A 20,558-nucleotide genomic window follows, 5' to 3' on the forward strand; every position below is an offset into this window, starting at 1 on the left:
TATTATCGAGTTGTTGTGATTGTTAGTTTGTAGATGCAATATTTAAATTTTATGAAATTAGAAACCGATACAATAACTATAACAAAAAATGCACACACATTATATTTGTCGTCAAGTTCTGAAGGCAAAGTGTCTGATTTAATAAACAATTCAATATTTATTTAGTAGGTAAATTAACTAAATAAAAGTAATATTTAAGATTCTTCGCTTACGTTTTAAGGTAAAATGTAACAAAATATGTTTTAATGAATAAAAAGTACTTACTTAGATATTTTTTGTAAAAGTCTACAAATACTTTTAAGTGTCCCAAATGAGCTGTCCTGCAGTGTACCGGCGATGTATACTGATTTGATTTGATTAGGTTTGTTTACTATCTGAGTTCTATGCGAGCCACGTAGCAAGAGGCAAGCTTTATCAGAATTCATTGCTGTGCTATTGCCATTATGCCTTAGACCCTGTCCCACTTCTGAAATCGCAGTCGTATTTTCTGGCTGGATGGCCAGCTTAGAAGACAATTATGCCAAAGCCGTAAGATGGATTACGAGGCCGATTGGTCTAAGACTACAACGTTGTGTCTCAGTCAACGACATTTTAATATGAAACAGATGGAGTGTCAGTGGCAAAAGAAACGTGTCGATACGTTGTAAACCTCTGAGCTCTTATTTTGAATTAGTGCGGCTAGAAGATTCGTGACTTAATTCATTGGTACAATGGTTTTCATTAGGTTGAACTTAAAACGGTTTGACAGTAAACATTTAAATATTTATGTACGGTACACACCTACTAGTTCATAGGTATATTGTTAATCCACGCCAATTGGATTCTACAACTTCGTTCAGCACATGATTGTAGCTGTGTGTAGTAGTAATTAATGTGATTGATACCTGCTTTACCTTCAGTATTTTTTCTTACTTAGGTACCTTTTTATTTATACTTTTCAACCAATATGAAAAACTTTAGGAATGTTTAGTTTATTTATTTATTTATTTATTTATTTAAGAAAACTTACAGCTAACACATTTATTATATATAGTAAAAAGTAAAAAACAAAAAGCCAATTTAAAGTTTTCACTAATAACTTACAAATTAAAAAAAGCCAGGGAAGCCGCTGTTAGTACAACCAATTGCGAATAAAATTTTAATAAAACTAAAACCTACATTCTTAAAGGTAAGATAATTGCAACACAAAAAAAAGCTAGACAAACTTAGAACTAAACTTATCAGTTAAGAAATAATAAATGCTCTTGACATCACTATTAAATAAATCAATATCACTGCATTCAATTGCCAGTGAGTTAAACAAGTGGGATGCTCTTAAAAGAAATGAGTTACGACGGTAATTCGTATGAACCACCGGCACATGCAAAATTAACTTACGGCGGATTTGACGTTGGGGAACTAAAATGTTAATTTTATTTAATAATTCAGGACAATCAATGAGATTCTGACATAACTTCAGGAGAAATGCGATGTCCGACGCATCTCTTCTAATATAAAGAGGAAGTAAATGGAATTGATTACAATGGAATTCGTAACTTATTCTAGGGATTTTAAATTTGAAACAATTTTAGTAATATAAGTTTCTACTGCAGTACTCCTCAATACTGTTATATGATTTATGTATTCAGAACGGCTAGTAAAAGGTAGGTAACTGGTGCCTACTGAATAACAAAAAAAAACACCCTTTTATATTATTTGTTTCACTTTGACTCCCTCCACTCTTACCTAGTGAACATAAACCGAAACCATTTAGTTAAAAATACATTCCGAAATAGGTATCGGTCGTCCGGCATCCGGCCACCGGATACAGAGAACCGGGCAAGAGGCACCGGAATCAAATTAGGAGATTCCGTGACAAAAACCAATTACATAGAGTGCGGTGAGACACCTACTGGAAACAGGCAGCTACGAGTATATGAGGTCGTCTTCCACCAGAGATGTGATATGCAGCTATAGTGATGTAAAAGAAATCCGTTGCCACCACGCAGGGGGACTTTAGGGGAACACTTACGAAGTATAAGTGTCAAATTCAATACATTTTGAATCCGAAAATGGTTAACAGAACAAGATTGCGATAGGTACACAGTGCTATACTATGCTATGCTGCGACTGTATGTGAACCAATGACTATTATTAGAATAGAATAGAATAGAATAGAATAGAATAAAATTTTATTTTCATTTATTGGTGGACATCGAATGCTTCCATATCTAAGTAGCATAGCATACCTCTGGTGGAAAGCAGCCTTAGCGGGTGTTCCGTATATTGGTATAAAGGTTATCTGTACGAGATCGTGCTGTGATAAGACCGCCATTTGAACGGTTACAGTTGGACAATGCTAAAAAACAAGTGCGAACTTCCAGTTAAGTGAATAAATAATCTCCCATGTTCTACTCGTTGGAATCTTAGCGCTACCTTATTGTTTTTGGTTTAGCTCGGGTCTATTTAAAGCACAGATTAAGCTAATCGCTTTGTATTGTGTGTGTCATGTATAAAGATATTATGTGATATGCTCATGATGGCCAGTTGGTATAGTTGCAAAGATGGGTGTTGTAGCTATGTATGGTCCCGAGTTCGTTTCCTGGCTGTGGTTTACATGTTTTTTTTTTTTTTTTAAATAGCCTGCTTTGTGTCCTACTGCTGGGCAAAGGCCTCCTTATATTTGGCCCAACGATCGCGATCCTCCGCCACTTCGGACCACTCAGGTTGGAACTTCTCCATTTTACATGTACCTATACATTATTTTACGAGTAATGTTAGCGTTCTGGCGTAAGTGTGTAAAACTAAGCTAATAAAAATGCACCGAGTGTGAGTGAGCAATAATAACATTAAAATAAACGATATTTCTTATATTACTTCTATAATTAGCTAATAGTCTGGCCTGTGAAATAAATAAAAAATACTTTGTTTCAAACTTCGGGGCTTCTCTCCTATCTTACTGAGCATATAAATAATATTTAATGTAACGTGTTACATAGTTATATCTGACATGATACTTTGAGGTAACAAAATCTTAAATCAAAACACAGTTTATATCGGCTTTACCGGGCCCGAGCGGTAAGTCCCTTAATTGTTAATAAGCCCGAAAACCTCTCGTAGGTCTAGAGTAGGCTTTGATAATTAGTTTATGTGTGTTATTAATATTCAGGCTCACGCACGCCCGAGGCGTTGTTTGGTAAATGAAATTAGCTGCTTATGAGAGTTAGCACCCGTAGCGAGGGAGGTTTCCGGTTTTTTCCGACTTCGAAAAAAGAAGGAGGTTCTCAATTAGTCTGTATGTATGTTTTTTATGTATCTTCGCTGTTTACTCCGCCATTTTAGGACAGATTTTGATGATTCTTTTTTGTTGTTGACTCTTTGAGGAATGCATGTTTAATGACGTTGTTAGTGAAGAGTGCCGGTTTCAGAAAGTACATTCGAAAGTCATAGACTATGCAATGTTTTAATTTGATCGACATGTTATAGGTACATACATGCCAATATTGCCAATAAAAATGATATGCTAGAGGTATTTGGATATGTTAGGTACCTATCCTCTTTAGTGCTATATTATATTATATATTATATAACACATAAGGTTAATGAGTTTCTGACTGCCATAAACAATAGCGCGCTCCTTGGGAGAGGCCTATGTCCAGCAGTGGATGATTATTTGCTGATGATGATGATCGGTCTGTGCGTATCTGTCTCTGACATCATAGATAATACTACTGTTTAATTTAACCTATTTTCATTCATTATAAACTTCTTAAAAGCATTATTAAAATCTGAAATGCTAGTCCCGTTCCCGTACGGACGAATGAATTGGGTATACGAATTAACAAAGGCGGGCGGCGCTCAGCCAGTGGCTCAGAAAGGTATGATAATTCTCTTTGTATGAGCAAATTCTTCGCTGGGCCGAGTGGATGTGGCCAAGTGCAAATCGCACAGCTTGATGTCAATAGAATAGTAGTAAACATAAGCCTCTGTAGTGGTAAAAGCTTTGCTTCACAGCCCAGAGGGCCTGGGTTTGAGCCCCGGGTGGGACCATAAATTTGTGGAGACCGCCTTACGAATATCCTATCGAAAAGTGTCATAATAAAAATACTGGATGGCAGAACTGAAGTGGCTATCTAATCTAACAAACAAGCATCACGACATTATTTTACGTATCCGTGACTGTGCAAGATGTATTTAGCTAATATTTTAGTCCGAGAAAGGTTGGTTTCGAGAAAATGTAGACGTCCATTAAGAATGCAAAGCGCGCTGCATCCCGGGACCGCCCCAATGAAGACTAATTGTGGGGACTTGAGACCACAACAGAGTAGGTGTGACCTACATACTTCTGGACCAGATCTACATGACTCCTGTTGTATTACAATCTTCTGCAAATAAAATATAGAATACTCGTACCCCCCTTTAATTTGACAATAAATACTTCGTAAGTGTTACCATCTTCGTATTGACTACGCTATAACAACACTGTATTATCTCGTTTGTAGGATGTACTCTATCTGTCTACGATTGTCATTTCATAAACTAGTTACAATTGTAGATAGATAAAGTACCTACTCTTTATTTGTACACCTAGAAATAAATAACATCTTTACATTACAACTAAATTAGGGTACAAATTTCTTCCAGACAACCTTTGGATGGATGGACTAAAAGGTACAGTGATACTTACTAAAATGAATAAGGTTTAAATAATTTTTCTTGCACCTCCTTTGGGTTGACGGGTAGAAAATGCTTATAGCATTAAGTCCACCCTTTGTACACTTATTTTTATATTTGTGCAATAAAGGATTGAATAAACAAATAATATCTTGACACTAAGGTACTTTACTTATGGTCGATAACAGGCAGAGTGGGTATGAAGTCGATAAAATAAATACTTAGCGAAACAGTTGGGAATATGTAAGTATGAATATACACGTTATTACTAAAATCGTCAATATATTAACATAAATTATTAGCCTATATACGGCACGACTGTGATATTTAGTCACCAAACAAGAACCGCCAGAAACGGTTGAGTTTTAAATTTAAATAAGGAATAATGGTGAAGTGGGCATGGAATTATTTTTACGGAAATTCAGTATGGTAAGTTGTACTTTATTTTTACTTACCGTATTTTTTTATATTAGACGGGTATCTTTACACATTATTACCTTAAATAGAGACACATAAGTAATTATAATAATTAATTAGTAGAAATACAGATGAGCATCTGACACAAGAAAAACATGTACATAATAATACTTAAATTATTTCCGAATAGTTATGTAATTTTTACAAAGAATCCTGTTTCACTTTCACTTGCACTTATAACTGTATTTTGCGAATAGTTATATTTGTTATTAAGAAAAAAACGAGTATACGATAAACGAAAGTGTGGTTCGCTTCTGACTCTTGTGAGTAACTCTGTTTGTCAACTAGTACTATCTATTTACTTAATTTCAACTGTGCATACAAGTTAAAATTACTTTTGCTTCTTTATTATGAGTGCCTACCAATATTATCGTCCACGGCGGCGAACAAGTTACCTTTATGAATAAGAAACAAAATGTACTGTGACTACTACTGAATACATTAAAAACTAAAATTTTCCGGCATTTATAGGCCTTTTTAGAATGCAAAATAGGTTCTAAAAACACTTTGAAGTGACATGAAAGAAGGACAAATAACACACACTTATACAATAATAATACCTCTCTAATACCTAGTTGATAACTGGTAATCGATGTGAATTTATTAGTGTGGTGTGTGGATGGATAGTAAGTAAGTAAGTATGATTTTAGACATTTCATCACACAAAAACATATTTTTAATGTTAGATGTCGTTATTGAATATCATAAGAGATATTTAATGGACACTTTCAAATCAAATCAAATCGTTTACATAATTTAATGTGAACATAAGTACATAGGTATTGTCATAATAGCTGTTACACAAAAAGTATCTAATGTATTGTTCTATATTCTGCAAGTGAGAGAGAGACTTTCGTATGTCCCCTGGATAAGGCATCCAAAAATTATTCTCCATCACAACCGGTTTTAAGCTTAGCGTTTATTTCCACTCCAAGACTTTTGCATGTAAACACTAAACATATAAAAACTTTGCGTATGTTTGAGGTCTACAAATGGAAAATGATAGTCTAGGATTTGTTTGCGACGTCTTTTAAGGACGAAAATAGACCAACTGTTTAAAATAACATTATAATGTCCTTAAATGTGCTTAAATCATATTTAGGTAGGTAGATTATAATAATATGCTGGTTAAAAATATGCTTGTCAGTTTTCTTTGACGTAACGTAGCAAAACATTATACAAAAATTCAGATGAAATGTCATAACATAAAAGTATTCATTTGTGTTTTGTTAAGTTTGTAGAACATAAAAAAAAACACGCACTCACGCCTTGTACTAATGTACTCCCTTGCGGGGTAGGCAGAGGTGCATCGCTGCACCCACTTTTCGCCAGAGTGTTATGTTAGTCCCAATGTAATAGGGGGCGGGCCTATTGCCATTTTACGGGCACATCCAAGACCTGAGAACAAATATCTGTGTTTAAACAAATATCTGCCCCAGCCGGGAATCGAACCCGGGACCATCGGCTCACATCGGTCACTAACCACTACGCCATTCGGTCGTCCGAGATATTTGTAGAACATATTATTATTTTATGAGGTTGTCGGGTATTATGTGATAGTAATAGTATACTGTGCCGGATACACGACTTTTTTTTACTAACCACGACTTTAATTAAGTTTTGTATATCTTTATGGAAATTAATGATAAGATACATGTTACTTCATTAACCATTAATGCATAATACTGGTGTTTTGTTTAAACCTTGACGAACAGGTCACCCCTAGCTCACTGATTAAGATTTGAGTCGGTTCCTCAGTGTAATTAGAATGTATTTATTTCCTTTTCAGTAAAACAAATGGCAAGACACACTGCACATTATCATATTATCAAATAGTAAGTACGACATTTCAACACATATTACTGATTCCTATATACAAAATGGTTATTGCTAGTTGGAAAAGGGTGACTCACGTAGTCATTCTACACCTCTGTTTATAAAAAGCTTTAGGTGGTCGCAGTTTTTCGGTTTCACAATCTCACCTCATCTTTTGGAAAATGAAAATGAGCTACTTAAGCAAACTTAAATATTAGAATCCCTGTAATAATAAACACAGTGTTATATATTTCTACTACGCCCTTTATACACATAATTCATATTGCCATTTGACGACCGAATGGTATGGTCCGATAGTCCGATGCCCATATTACATATGTATGTACTGTGTGAGATGTCCCCACATTTTATTATTATTATATTATTGTACTCATTCAAAAACGGCGATACGGCTCGCGACCTATCACGTGAGTACAAATGTACAGCGAAAAGAGGGTGACTCGCTCGCAAGTCACCTCTGACTACCCCTTCGGGGATTACAGTAGTGAGCACATAGTATGTTTATTATTATTTAGTTCCGCTACGCGACCTGGCTGGAGTGGTGCTGCACGGCGCTGGGCGTGCTACTCGGGTTCCTCAGCGCCAGCGGTCTCTGCGTCCACCAGCTGCTCACCGGTGACGTCATCACGGCCATGGTGCAGAGGACTTCCAGACAGAATACCACGTCCAGCCCGATGGCGTTTCTGCAGCTGTTCGGCGGGGGGAGGGTGCTGTGAGTTTTTTGTTGTTGTTGTTTGTGAGTGGGTGTTTATGACATTAGCGAAGTTAAAGGTAAACGTCCATGCACTTATCGGCATCATACACAATGGATGCATCGCATCCCGTATTCTTTGTATAGAAATTCACACAAGTGCGTCCACTTTATCGGCATTATCGACGGCGTTTCTCCATGCATTGATGACAATCCGTTTGGTGCGACATATACGATACCGATATAGGTGGACGCTTACCTAAGATTTCCTTTCGTTGCACCTTGATTTTAAAACTTAGCTATTTTGTACAACCAAATTAGTTTCAAACCATGCTTTTGAGTATAGTATATCTCCTATCGGAGGTCGACAATCATAGCTCTGGAGACGACTGCTCGGTACTAGGCTTTGATGTATTTATTGACCATTGTCTTAGCTTCTGGACCAGGCTTTAGACTGTATAGCAACTACTAACAACTGATTAAGTTACTTCACACTTATAGATCCACGATATATAGCTGCTCTTGAAATTAAAAAATATTTTGTACCTAATCATGTATAATTTTCAGTACAAATGCTTCAAATGAAGAGAATATGAATGCTTTAGTAGAGGACGGGCTGGCTTGGCTCGCCGCCGCCACCACATTTACAGTATTATCAATTATATTCTGTTTCGCCTCGGTTTTTCTGGTCAATTGGAGTGCAGCTCAACAGGTAAATTGATTATTTATTATTGTCATCAGCCAGTAATAATATACTGCTTCTTCCTATCCTCAGCCTTTCTCATCAAGCCATTGCTGGCTACTTTCTATGGTTATGGATACAGAGGGCTGGAGAGAGTTTCACGCTACGTTTTTAGTGTGAAATCTTAGCATGTTAAATCGGATCATTTAACTCATTACACCTTTACTTTATATCTAATGTACACTTGGAAGAACACAGATCAATGATGCTAGTCTAGTCTTTTGTTGTTCACAGGTCAAAAGGATCAGGTTATTATTCCTGAAAGCTGTTCTTCGACAAGACATGGCGTGGTATGATACGGATGTGAGCTTCAACTTTGCTTCTAGGATGTCTGAGTGAGTTTATTTTTTACCCCCATAATATACCTACATAGATATGGAGTATAAGTCCCGTGAAATTCAATTGCGCCTGGCTGTCATAGTCCACTACAAATAAAAATGACATCTAAGACTTCAGCTGCCGCTACATGGGTTCCTGGTCGGCGTAGATAAACGACATGATATCTCGATTCGCCATAATTATGGCGCTGATTGACGCAGATTAAACGAGTGTATCGACGTATTTTAAAAATTGGGTGCAAAAGTGGTATAGTATACCAAAACACTGAGATCGTCATTCACAAAAACTTCAGGAAGACCCTTCACCCCTTTTTCGACTCACTACATCCTCTTTGAACACCCCACACCACATATTACTTCCAGAGACCTAGTGAACCTCAGCAGCGGAATGGGCGAGAAGCTGGCCATAGCCTCCAACCTGCTCGGCAGTGCGTTCGCTTGCATCATCATGTCCATAGTGCTGAACTGGCGGGCTGCGCTGGCGGGGCTGTGTGTCGCGCCGCTGACTTGTGCTGCTGTCGTTATGTTCTTGAGCGTGAGTATTTGATGTATACCGGGTGTTGCAAAAAAGGTATACATATTTAGCCGAACAAAAGTTGTTCGTCTTGGACCATATACCCATTTCGCAACTCCCTGTATGATAAGATGCATAAAAGTGCCTAGCTATACCATTTTGTACCTAGTTAAACTCAGATACTTACCTCTAGTAAGTAATAACCTGATCCTTTTGACCTGTGAACAACAAAAGACTAGACTAGCATCATTGATCTGTGTTCTTCCAAGTGTACATTAGATATAAAGTAAAGGTGTAATGAGTTAAATGATCCGATTTAACATGCTAAGATTTCACACTAAAAACGTAGCGTGAAACTCTCTCCAGCCCTCTGTATCCATAACCATAGAAAGTAGCCAGCAATGGCTTGATGAGAAAGGCTGAGGATACACATATAGTACGGTACATATACATATAGTACGGTATTTTTCATTGGTAGCTATACAGTTTTGTACCGTGTCAAACTCAGAAATCACCCAGGTGTGATTGAGTTATTAGGCGGTTTGTTAGTTTCACATGGTAAAAATGTAATGTATGCTATTGTGTCATCATGCCGCTTCTGAAGGCATAAATTTTTTAAGCTGTCAAAGTAAAAAAAAATATGCCAAAATTGCCAAATTAAGATTTACCAAAACTAAAGAATTATTTAAGGTATGGACCGCAATAAAATTAGAATTTAAGCGTTCAGAATTGTCTTAAAAATAAAAAAGCAATACTGGTATAAGCCAGTAAAATGCTATGGAAATGTATTGTATTGTATCGAAGATGTTATGATGTAATTTGCTTATAATTTGACAAGCACGCACAGCAAGCATTATTGACTACTATTGTAAGTCTTTAATGGCCATTATTGCTTAAGCTGAGGTATATACATATAAAAATGCTAGCATGGGACTAAAAAGACCATAAATAAACAGGTTAAAAACCTATATTTATAAACATAATTGTTGTGCGAGTAAAATACATGCCAAAAATAAATTTATATACTTGGGTAAATCTAAATTTGTTTCTTTTGGCGAAGAACATTGAACCGATTCTGATGGCTTTATTATTTTAATGTTTGTATCTTTAAAAGTCGAATTTCGAACAAATAATTTTACGTTTTGACATTGCCAATTTAAATAAATGCCTGCCTTCAGAATTGCTGCTAATGGATTCAAATAAAAAAAAATAGTTCTCGTTAGTACTTATATCAGATTTAATTTACCGCGTTAAGTATTATAAAAAGTCAGTGAGTAAAGAAACAATATTTCATGCAATCGTAATTATCGGATGCCAATTTCAAGATGTTTCTTTATTTATGCAAGTTACAGACAGTATAATAAGGTTTTTACATATCCTAAAAATAAAAATGTTATTTCAGTATCAAACGAAGTTTTCCATGCTACAAATGGACGCTATGAGTAAAGCTGGTAAACACGTGGAAGAGGTGCTGAGGTCTGTGAGAACTGTCGTGGCATTTGAGGGAGAAACCGACGAAATTAATAGGTATGTTTTTTAATAGCATGGCTAGTCAGATTTACTTTCAGTCGCTGACTATAGGGCAGTTATAAATATACCATTAAGTACTTATACTTATAGAATATTTTAGAAAATTGAAAATTACATATTTGAACTTGAACTTACAATTTACATTAATAGGTTTTAAGTTAAGTACTTTATTTCATGTATATTTAATTCATGCTGTTTATTGCAGATATAAAAATCTCCTAGAAGTGGCAAAGAAATATGGCTACCGGCGCGCTCTTTACAGGGGTTTAGGGGCCGGCTTCAACTTCCTGCTCATATACATAGCAGTTGCCATAGTCCTAGCATATGGAGTACATCTGCTGATGGAAGAATTTTATTTACCATTGGATCAACGGAAATATACTTTAGGACGCCTTTACAGTGTGAGTGACTTTCAAAACGCACATGAGTGGTTCGATGAAAAACCATAACAATCCATATCTACTTATTAACTATTTTTCAACTGAGATATCTTTTACTAGTGACTCTGAAGATCACAATGATTGCTCTGCTGCAACTACACGGGTCGTCATCGACGTAGATAAACGTCACTAAGTAGGTAAGTACCTATATCATGATTGACCAAAAATACGGTGCTTTGATTGGTAGAACCCGCATTAAACGAGTTTATCGACGTCGATAACGAACCCGTGTAGCGGCCGCTACAGTATGCACAGTCAGCTGCATAAGTAGCTATACACTTTGGTGCCTTGTCAATCTGAAATCGCCTATCCATTCATTGAAACATTGACGGTTCATCAGTTTCACAAGGTACAGAAGGCTACTTAAGTAGCTATACTTATGTAGCTGACCGTACGTACATGTACCGTACTTTCTTAAAATTTTACACTTTTCAGATAATGCAATGTTTTAATTTAGGATTGAAAAGTGTCGCCTATTATATACCACATGCAGAGACGTTCGCTACGGCGAAGGGGGCCGCAGCCAATATATTTAAAATACTAGATCTAAATCCACAAATTGATGGTTTGAGTAAAAGTGGACTAGCACCTAGACATGTTAAAGGTGAAATTTCCTTGGAAAATGTGACTTTCAGCTACCCTTCACGGCCCGAGATGAAGGTAGGTGCGTTGAAATAACAATTATATTTTAAGAAACCTAAATAGGTTATAGATTTTACAATGAAAATTTTGAATTTTACTGCATAAAAATAGCCAGTAACGGCATTTAATTAATTTTATCCAGAAAGCTTTTTAGACATATTTCTCCAGAATCAAGAAACCTTTAGAATCCAAAATGCCTGTTTCTTTTCAAGACGCCACCAAAATAATAACAAAAGACAATCCAATATCCATGGATTACTATACTATGTGTGTCCAATTGTCCATGGCCTAAACTATACCTTTCCAAAAACTATGTAATTTCCAGGTGTTGAAGGATTTCTCTTTGACTGTGAGAGCTGGTGAAACCGTAGCCCTGGTGGGTGCCTCCGGTTGCGGCAAGTCCACCATCCTGCAGCTGATACAGAGGCTCTACGATGCTCAGTCAGGAGCTGTGAAAGTCGACGGCAACTGTGTCAAGACGCTGAATCTGGGATGGTTACGGTCTTCTTTAGGTACGCTATACATTTTTTTTTGTGGGTGCAGTAGGTATGACTTGCTAATCCCGTAAAATCATTTTTTAAAAGTTCCATAATTTAATCAGGTATAGTGGGACAAGAACCAGTACTGTTCCGCGGTTCGATTTTCGACAACATCATGATCGTGTCTCCGGAGGCCTCGCGGGAACAAGTTGAGAGAGTCGCCAAAATCGCCTTCGCCCATGAGTTTATCATCAACCTGCCAAATGTAAGTGTAATATCTCTAATAATATAATTAATGTATGTAATGTAAGTGATATGAGTTTGTAGTATTAAACTTCACTAGCCTCATGGATACCTTGTTTGTGAGATAAACATATTTAAAACATGGCATGCAACTGAACATAAAACCAGGTACCACTTTTTAATTCACTGAACCTATATTTGGTCTTTGTTAGAAATGATTGACTTCTGGATAAGTCATTATTACACGGTGAAGTTAACTGTCTAAGTATACCATCTTCATCAACCTAACAACAAAGTCCCCTCTTTATATCCCCCTTTAGGGATACGACACGTTGATCGGCGAGCGTGGTCTATCCCTCTCGGGGGGTCAGAAGCAGAGGATCGCCATCGCCCGCGCCCTGCTCCGAGACCCAGCCATCCTGCTGCTGGATGAGGCCACCTCGGCCCTGGACCCGAGGTCAGAGGTCAAGGTCCAAGAGGCTCTGGATCGAGCCAGTGAGAACCGGACCACGGTTATCGTTTCGCACAGGTTGGTCAAATTATTGTGCATTTAGTTTCCAGGAAAAATTAAAAGCGTGATGAATGTGAAGCTTGCGCATTAAAATTAATCACAAAATAAATCTTGCTATTTAAGCTCACTTGAATTGCAGATTATCAACAATAGTAAATGCTGACCGCATTGTTTGTATGGATAAAGGGGCAATTGTTGAAATGGGCACTCACGATGAACTTATTTCTCTGAAAGGTAAGTTTTTTAAAGCTAATTCATACAACACCTTTTCATAGTAACCACAGGTAGAAGACTGAATAATCCAAAACACTGTAAATCCCAACAGGTCACTATTGGAAACTAGTTATGACAGAAAAAAGTAAAACCGAGCCTGATATAATAGGACATGTAGGTGATGCCGAAAAAAGTGAATTTGATTTGACACTCTCATCGGAAGAACAAAACACAAACGTTGTTAGAAGATTACATAAAAAATGTGGCTCAGAAGACAGTAAATCAATGGATTTATTGCATATGAAGGTTTTAAATGAAGACAATGAAAGAAATGACCAAAAAGAGGCAAGTTTACCAATATTTATTATTAAAAAAAAACACGCACTCACGCCTTGTACTACAGTACTCCCTTGCGGGGTAGGCAGAGGTGCATTGCTGCACCCACTTTTCGCCAGAGTGTTATGTTAGTCCCAATGTAATAGGGGGCGGGCCTATTGCCATTTTACGGGCACATCCAAGACCCGAGAACAAATATCTGTGTTTAAATAAATATCTGCCCCAGCCGGGAATCGAACCCGGGACCATCGGCTCAGTAGTCAGGTCACTAACCACTACGCCATTCGGTCGTCTATATTTATTAGCTAAATGCTTGAAACATATTATATAATCATTCCAATATAAATCGATTATGTATAATTTGTGAATCCATTTTTAGTTCTCCATGTGTAAATTCCAAAAAAGTTTAGTACCTGAACTTTAAAATTTCACCAGAAGCGATTCAAACATATTACTTATCTATATAAAGGAGATACGGTTTAGGGTATCATGCATTACCTGTTAGTTACGTGTTTGTAGTTTGTAGTAAAACAGCTTCATTTGTAATTTTATAGTCATAAATTTTCAAAACAGGAAGTGAAATCATTGAGTACCATCGAATTGTTGAAACTGAACAGAAAAGAGTGGTACCTACTGGTCATCGGTATCGGTTCTGCTGTCATCCAGGGATGGGTGCATTCCTTGACTGCGATTGTATTATCCTATGCAGTAGAGGTAAGTTATCGTAAAATATAGTAAATATTTTTTCTTTATCGATCAGAATATTCACTCGATCTGACCATGCAAACACGAGCATAGGCTGTTAACTATATCTAAACTATATCACTTTTAACTCGGATAGTTGGTTCAAGCGACTCTCACATTATTTTCATGAACAAGGTACCTATTGGTCAGTATAAATTTAATGGAATATTTATCGATGAAAAACCAAAAACCATAAAGTTAATCCGTAAGGTTTTAAGATTTTAGTTGGGTTCCGCTCATCTGGCATAATCTTTATTGACCAAAACTCATTTCGCATAACTCGTATGGTCTAAATTTTTTTGGCCGAACCATCACATTGCCAAGACTTATGTGGCATAAGGCTCGTTTCGTCTAAAACTCTTTAGGCACAATCTTTAAACACCTAAGTTTCGTTTGCTCAAATTTATGTTCGTCTATGCCTATGTATAATCTTGTTTCTCCAATGTTATCTTAATAAATAATATATTAAGTATGTAGTAAATGTACAAATTGTGGTATTTTTCTCCTACATCCCGAAAATCACGATATTGTATGATCAAAAAATCAAAAGTTAACGACCAATATAATAATTACAAACCCCATGAGATCGAAACCTAAAAATAGGTGCGACGACGAGCAAAGCGAGGAGGAGCGTGTTAGGTGCACATGTTCATCAAAACCAAAGCGGAGCGCAGCGAAGCGGAGCGGAGCGTTTTCCAAACAGCGGAAACAATACAAGGCACCAGTTTGCGCTATGTAGGGAGACGCTCCGTCAAAGTTAAAGCCAAACGAATATTATTACTTTGTATAAACCTAATAAACCTATGCCATAGCATTATTAGGCTATTCAAGATTTGGCCATACCATTATTAGGCTAAACAATGTTATGCGAAATAACTTTTTACTAAACGAGATTTATGCCATACGATTTTCGGCGTAACGAGACTTTGACCAAACGTTACTATGCAATACGAGATTAGGCAAAAAAATCTTTTGCCAAAAAAGGTAGAACCATTTTAGTTATACCTAATCATGTATTTTATTAACATTTCAGTCTTTTACCAAAAACGATCGCGACGAGATAATCTCAAATTGTACATTTTACGCTATCATGTTCGTAGCGATCGGTGTAATGGCTTTACTCACAAACGTCATTCAAACGTTTTCCTTGCCGAGATCTAGCAGCAGAATGTGCACAAGACTGAGATTGCAATTATTTGGGAGCTTCCTAAAACAGGTAACCATACTTTCAAATTGTTCCTTTCTATACGATATTGGACTTATTTTGATTGTCAGCTGTATGTATATCGTCCACTGTTGGATATAAAGCTACCACAGCCTTAACTACTCCAAGCTAAGCACTGTACAGTTAGGGTTTGAGATATCCCCACTTGTTATATTGTATTATACCTATTTTTTTAGTTTTGCTCCTTTATCCTTTTCAGGATATGAGTTTTTACGATCAAAAATCAAATTCTATTGGATCTCTCACGACGAAGTTGAGCCGCGATATGGGAGAAGTCTCCAATGTCACTGGCCTCATGCTGGGCTCCATCGCGGATGGCCTCAGTGCCACCGCATTCGGCCTCCTGATTGGTCTGATCTTCTCATGGAAGGTGGCGTTGATTGGTGCTACATTTGTACCCATTGTAAGTACATACACTTACGATCATTAACAAGTTCCACCTGCCGTTGACGATCCATATTATGTCACTGGAACTTTACATTGCTCGTGATTCGTGAGTGTATATTGAAAGAAACAGAAACATTTCCTTATACTTTTCCAAGATATTTGGTAAGTAACTTCATATAGTTATACAGAAAAACCATGATTATTATTCTGTTTACAGGTGATTTTCTGCATAAAACTGGAAACTATGGCACGGAAAAATTCAGCAGCTTTGGAAAGGTCTTCCATGGAAACTGCTAATGCCATAGCCTCTGAGGCTGTCGGCAGCATCAGAACTGTACAGAGTTTAGGTAATACCCTTTTCAGTTTTTTCAGTTTCAGTAGCGTTTCTTGGGGAAGTTTTCCAGATACAAACGAACGGCACCGTTGTATATTTGGAATCAAAAATCTACTTGCTTATCTGGCAAAATTAACATTTATTGTGTGAATCTAACAGATGTTTGGCTGATAAACAATACTGCTTAAGTTTGTTGATTGCTTGTGTGTAGATGTTGGTAAGCAAGATCATGTAAGTAAAGTTTGCAAAAGCATTTGATATAAACTTTGTATTTTTCAGCGATAGAAAAAGTATTTCTTGACAAAGTAGAGAAATGTTCCGATGAGTCCATCAGGGCCTCGCTGGCTGGTACTCGATGGAGGGGCTTGGTCTTCGGCATTGGACAATACGCTCCCTACGTGTGCTACATGCTCTGTGTCATGGTGGGCATTTTCCTGATCAAAAATGACGGCGAATATTTCATTAATGTTTTGATGTAAGTACCTCTTCATTTTCCTGGTCAGAAGATTATTAGAAAACCACTTGCGCACCTACGTTGCCTTTCTGGTATGCAAGAAAAAAGCCTTCTCGATTGTGCTATAATTATAATCTAACTGATCAATCTTGTCACCACGGTGACAAACCAAAGTCTAGATCTATGTGACCGTGACATGACATGATTTTGCTTTTCTCTCACTGCCTTGTACAAAAATAGCTTCTCTTGTCTGTTTCCAGAGCAGTACGATCAATAATCGGCAGCACAGCGATTCTGTCGCACGCCATGGTGTTCCTGCCTCAGTTCAACTCCGCCAAGGGCTCGTGCGCGAGGGTATTGTCTCTCATCCGTCAAGAGCCTAAAGTGCGGACTGAAGACGGAGTGGTGGATCCAGATGATTGGGTATATACATATTTTGTAACATAGACTGAAGATGATGACGATTTTATCCGGATAAAGTAGATGTATTTTATATCATCCTGCCAACTATTCCGTCTCATTGCTGTGCCCTCGTGTGAAAGAGGCATTATAAATTGACAAGCAATTGGCGATATCTATGTGATTGCTGGTAAACTCTCAAAGTTGGATATTGGTTCCGATTTTCCCCAAAAACACGTCGTCGCTGATAACCATCATAACCAATCATGTTGGATAAGGGACTTGTTTTGTAACAATTAGCTGGAACACCCTTTCAGAATGCCACCGGTGAATTCAAGCTGTCAAACGTAGGGTTCAGCTACCCCAGCCGGCCCCACGAGCCCGTGCTGTCAGGGTTCAATCTGAAGGTGGAAGCTGGCAAGACGGTGGCCCTAGTCGGACCCTCGGGCTGCGGCAAGTCCACGGTGCTGCAGCTGTTGCAACGGTTCTACGATCCTGACTCCGGAGTTATTGTAAGTTTCTTTTGGATCTTGCTGGATGATTTGATTACCTGTCCTCGTTTTGTAAGCTTTATTCAGATCAGCGTTATATTCGGACTATGTCTACGTATGATAAAGTACAGATGATACGTCACTCAACCAGGCAGGCATTGCATCCCAGAAACCAAACGTTAGGAACTACTTAGTTAGGACCTTGATATGAGACTTTTAATATTCAACAGGAACTAGACTCCCTGAACACCCGCTCCCAGCTGTCGCTCCCGCGCCTGCGCAGACAGCTGGGCGTGGTGCAACAGGAGCCGGTGCTGTTCGACCGGACCCTGGCAGAGAACATCAGCTACGGAGACCACGCCCGAGCAGTCTCCATGCAAGATGTGGTCGAGGCGGCGAAGGCTGCCAATATTCATAGCTTCATCACTTCTTTGCCAAAGGTAAGATACGTGAAGATATCACGTTGGATCTGGGATTGAATTGGTTTGTTAGGTGTTGCGTCTATCCGATTGATCTAGATTGGTAATCATGAGTATACAGTTGTAAGTACGTATAGTGGCTAATCGAATTTACTTTTTTTTGTCTCTTAAGTCACGACAATAATGAAAATTAGGAAAATTACTTTATTTTACCGTGTTTCTATCTACCGTGGTATTAAGGCACATAAAAAAGTATTAATGTTGTGAATAAAAACCTTTTATCTATAGTGTCTAAACTTCAAGACACCTTCCATATTCCAGGGTTACGACACGCCACTTGGCTCTTCAGGAGCTCAGCTGTCAGGAGGGCAGAAGCAAAGAGTCTGCATCGCACGAGCCCTGATCCGCTCCCCTCGCCTTCTGCTCCTGGATGAGGCCACGTCAGCGCTGGACGCCAGCAGCGAGCAAGCAGTATCGGATGCCCTCGATGCGGCAGCAGTGGGCAGGACGTGCGTCACCATAGCGCATCGACTGACGACCGTACAGAATGCCGACGTCATTTGCGTTGTTGATGAACGTGAGTGCGCTTTTGTGGTTACCTAGGTATAGATTGTCATCATTCCAATATCATGTAAAAATCGCGGCCATTGGCATATTACATCATTGATCGCGGCCCATTTTGGCGTTTTATACTATTTTTGCTACATCTCCTAAAACACATACCTAATTTATAATATTTACAGATAAAATAGTGGAAAAAGGATCACACGCTGAACTGATGCAGTTGCAAGGACGGTACTGGAAAATGACAGGCGGACACAAGAAGAAGTCACCATCTCAACCGCAATCAGATGAATTTCAAAAAGAATAAGCGATATTTATAAATATACATCACTCGTGTATTCAACATAATATAAGTAATTAAGTACCAATACAATCATTAAAATCTCATTAAAATTTAATTTAAAATCTTCATAGCAGTTGTCATTAAAATCGATTTCATTTAAGTTACTAAGTAATTTAGAAATTGAAGAACAAATCGTCGCGTGTTGATATCACGTCGGGGTCACCACTTGAGGATGTGACGCTACGGATGATAATGTAGGAAGTAGGTAAGTATTGAAAGTCGAATTTGTTGTTTTAGTTGCTACATTACTTACGAATTACGCACGTTATACAAAACAATATTAAAATGTAATACTAAATAATATTTTACCACTAGACATGCCCTGAGCAGCTTGCTTCTAGATTTTTATGTTCAAACAAAGTTAGTCTAAATACTGTCTTTGCTGGTTTTAACGATGTAGACAGCTGTGCGGATACTGAAAGAAAACTAAGTAGTTTGGTCCTGCCTGAATGAGCTGCCTTTGAATCTGAACTTTCAACCGCCGAACGAAAAAATTGTGTTATAAGTTAACCGTGGTTCGTGTATAAATTGATTTTGAAATATAGTAATAACCTCTTCTCAAGGGCAATGAGACACATTTTGAGCTGTCTTAAATAATAATTAGAGTTTATGTGTAATGTATTGGTTTTTCTTTGAATTACTTAGTCACAGTTTTCAGGAGTTACTAGTTACTAACTTAGTAACCACATACATAATTTGTCTTACAATTTGCATAACTAAATAATACTGATAACGCTACGTATTAGGCCGTCTCAATACGTAAAACCTCCTGTACGTACTGCGTGTAAAGTTTGCTTTCCTACAATATTATGTTTAATGAGCTCTGCCATTGTGGTAACAATGAGATGAGTATGAGCTTTGTACTACTTTGAATATTGTTCGTAATCGCTACATTACACACACACACACGCACTCACGCCTTGTACTAATGTACTCCCTTGCGGGGTAGGTAGAGGTGCATTGCTGCACCCACTTTTCGCCAGAGTGTTATGTTAGTCCCAATGTAGTAGGGGGCGGGCCTATTGCCATTTTACGGGCATATCCAAGACCTGAGAACAAATATCTGTGTTTAAACAAATATTTGCCCCAGCCGGGAATCGAACCCGGGACCATCGGCTCAGTAGTAGGGCATGCAATACCGCAATACCGGTATTCGTAATACCGGTATTAGGGACAAAATTCACGCTTTTTTCAATACCGGTATTGAAAGTTAATACCGGTTTTGAAGTAATACCGGAATCGGACTTTTTTAGGCTATAATAAAGCGATTAAGATATAGTATTCCTATGTACTGTGAAAGCGCACTTGTTTCCAACCGTTTGATGCAGTTTTCGGTCGTTTGATATCTACTGTTGACCATGCGTAAACGGCCACTGGAGGTAAAATTTTTTTTTTTTGTAAAATTTAAACTCTAATACTCAATTCTCGTAAAAATCTATTACAAAAAACTGAATTTCATTGCTTTTTCTCGTTTTATTTTGACGTATACGACCTTTAATCACAATATATGCCATTTATTACAAGGAAATCTAATACCGGTATTAATACCGGGA

General features: G+C 37.7%; 1 protein-coding gene across 1 annotated transcript; it reads left to right on the forward strand.

Annotated features, from left to right (window-relative positions):
• Positions 1-4,985: 4,985 nt before the first annotated feature.
• LOC105390578 (ATP-dependent translocase ABCB1) lies at positions 4,986-19,049 on the forward strand. The gene is made up of 24 exons (XM_048622171.1): positions 4,986-5,082; positions 6,920-6,965; positions 7,482-7,678; positions 8,225-8,369; positions 8,634-8,734; positions 9,101-9,272; positions 10,654-10,778; positions 10,987-11,182; positions 11,657-11,881; positions 12,189-12,375; positions 12,465-12,607; positions 12,906-13,114; positions 13,236-13,330; positions 13,422-13,654; positions 14,219-14,359; positions 15,423-15,605; positions 15,814-16,017; positions 16,219-16,348; positions 16,615-16,810; positions 17,050-17,212; positions 17,506-17,700; positions 17,910-18,119; positions 18,420-18,675; positions 18,842-19,049. Exons 1-24 carry the CDS (start codon positions 5,039-5,041, stop codon positions 18,967-18,969), a joined length of 3,924 nt encoding a protein of 1,307 aa, XP_048478128.1. The 5' UTR covers positions 4,986-5,038; the 3' UTR covers positions 18,970-19,049.
• The last annotated feature ends 1,509 nt before the right edge of the window (positions 19,050-20,558 follow it).

This window comes from Plutella xylostella, chromosome 7, assembly GCF_932276165.1.
Source record: "Plutella xylostella chromosome 7, ilPluXylo3.1, whole genome shotgun sequence".
Taxonomy (NCBI): domain Eukaryota; kingdom Metazoa; phylum Arthropoda; class Insecta; order Lepidoptera; family Plutellidae; genus Plutella; species Plutella xylostella.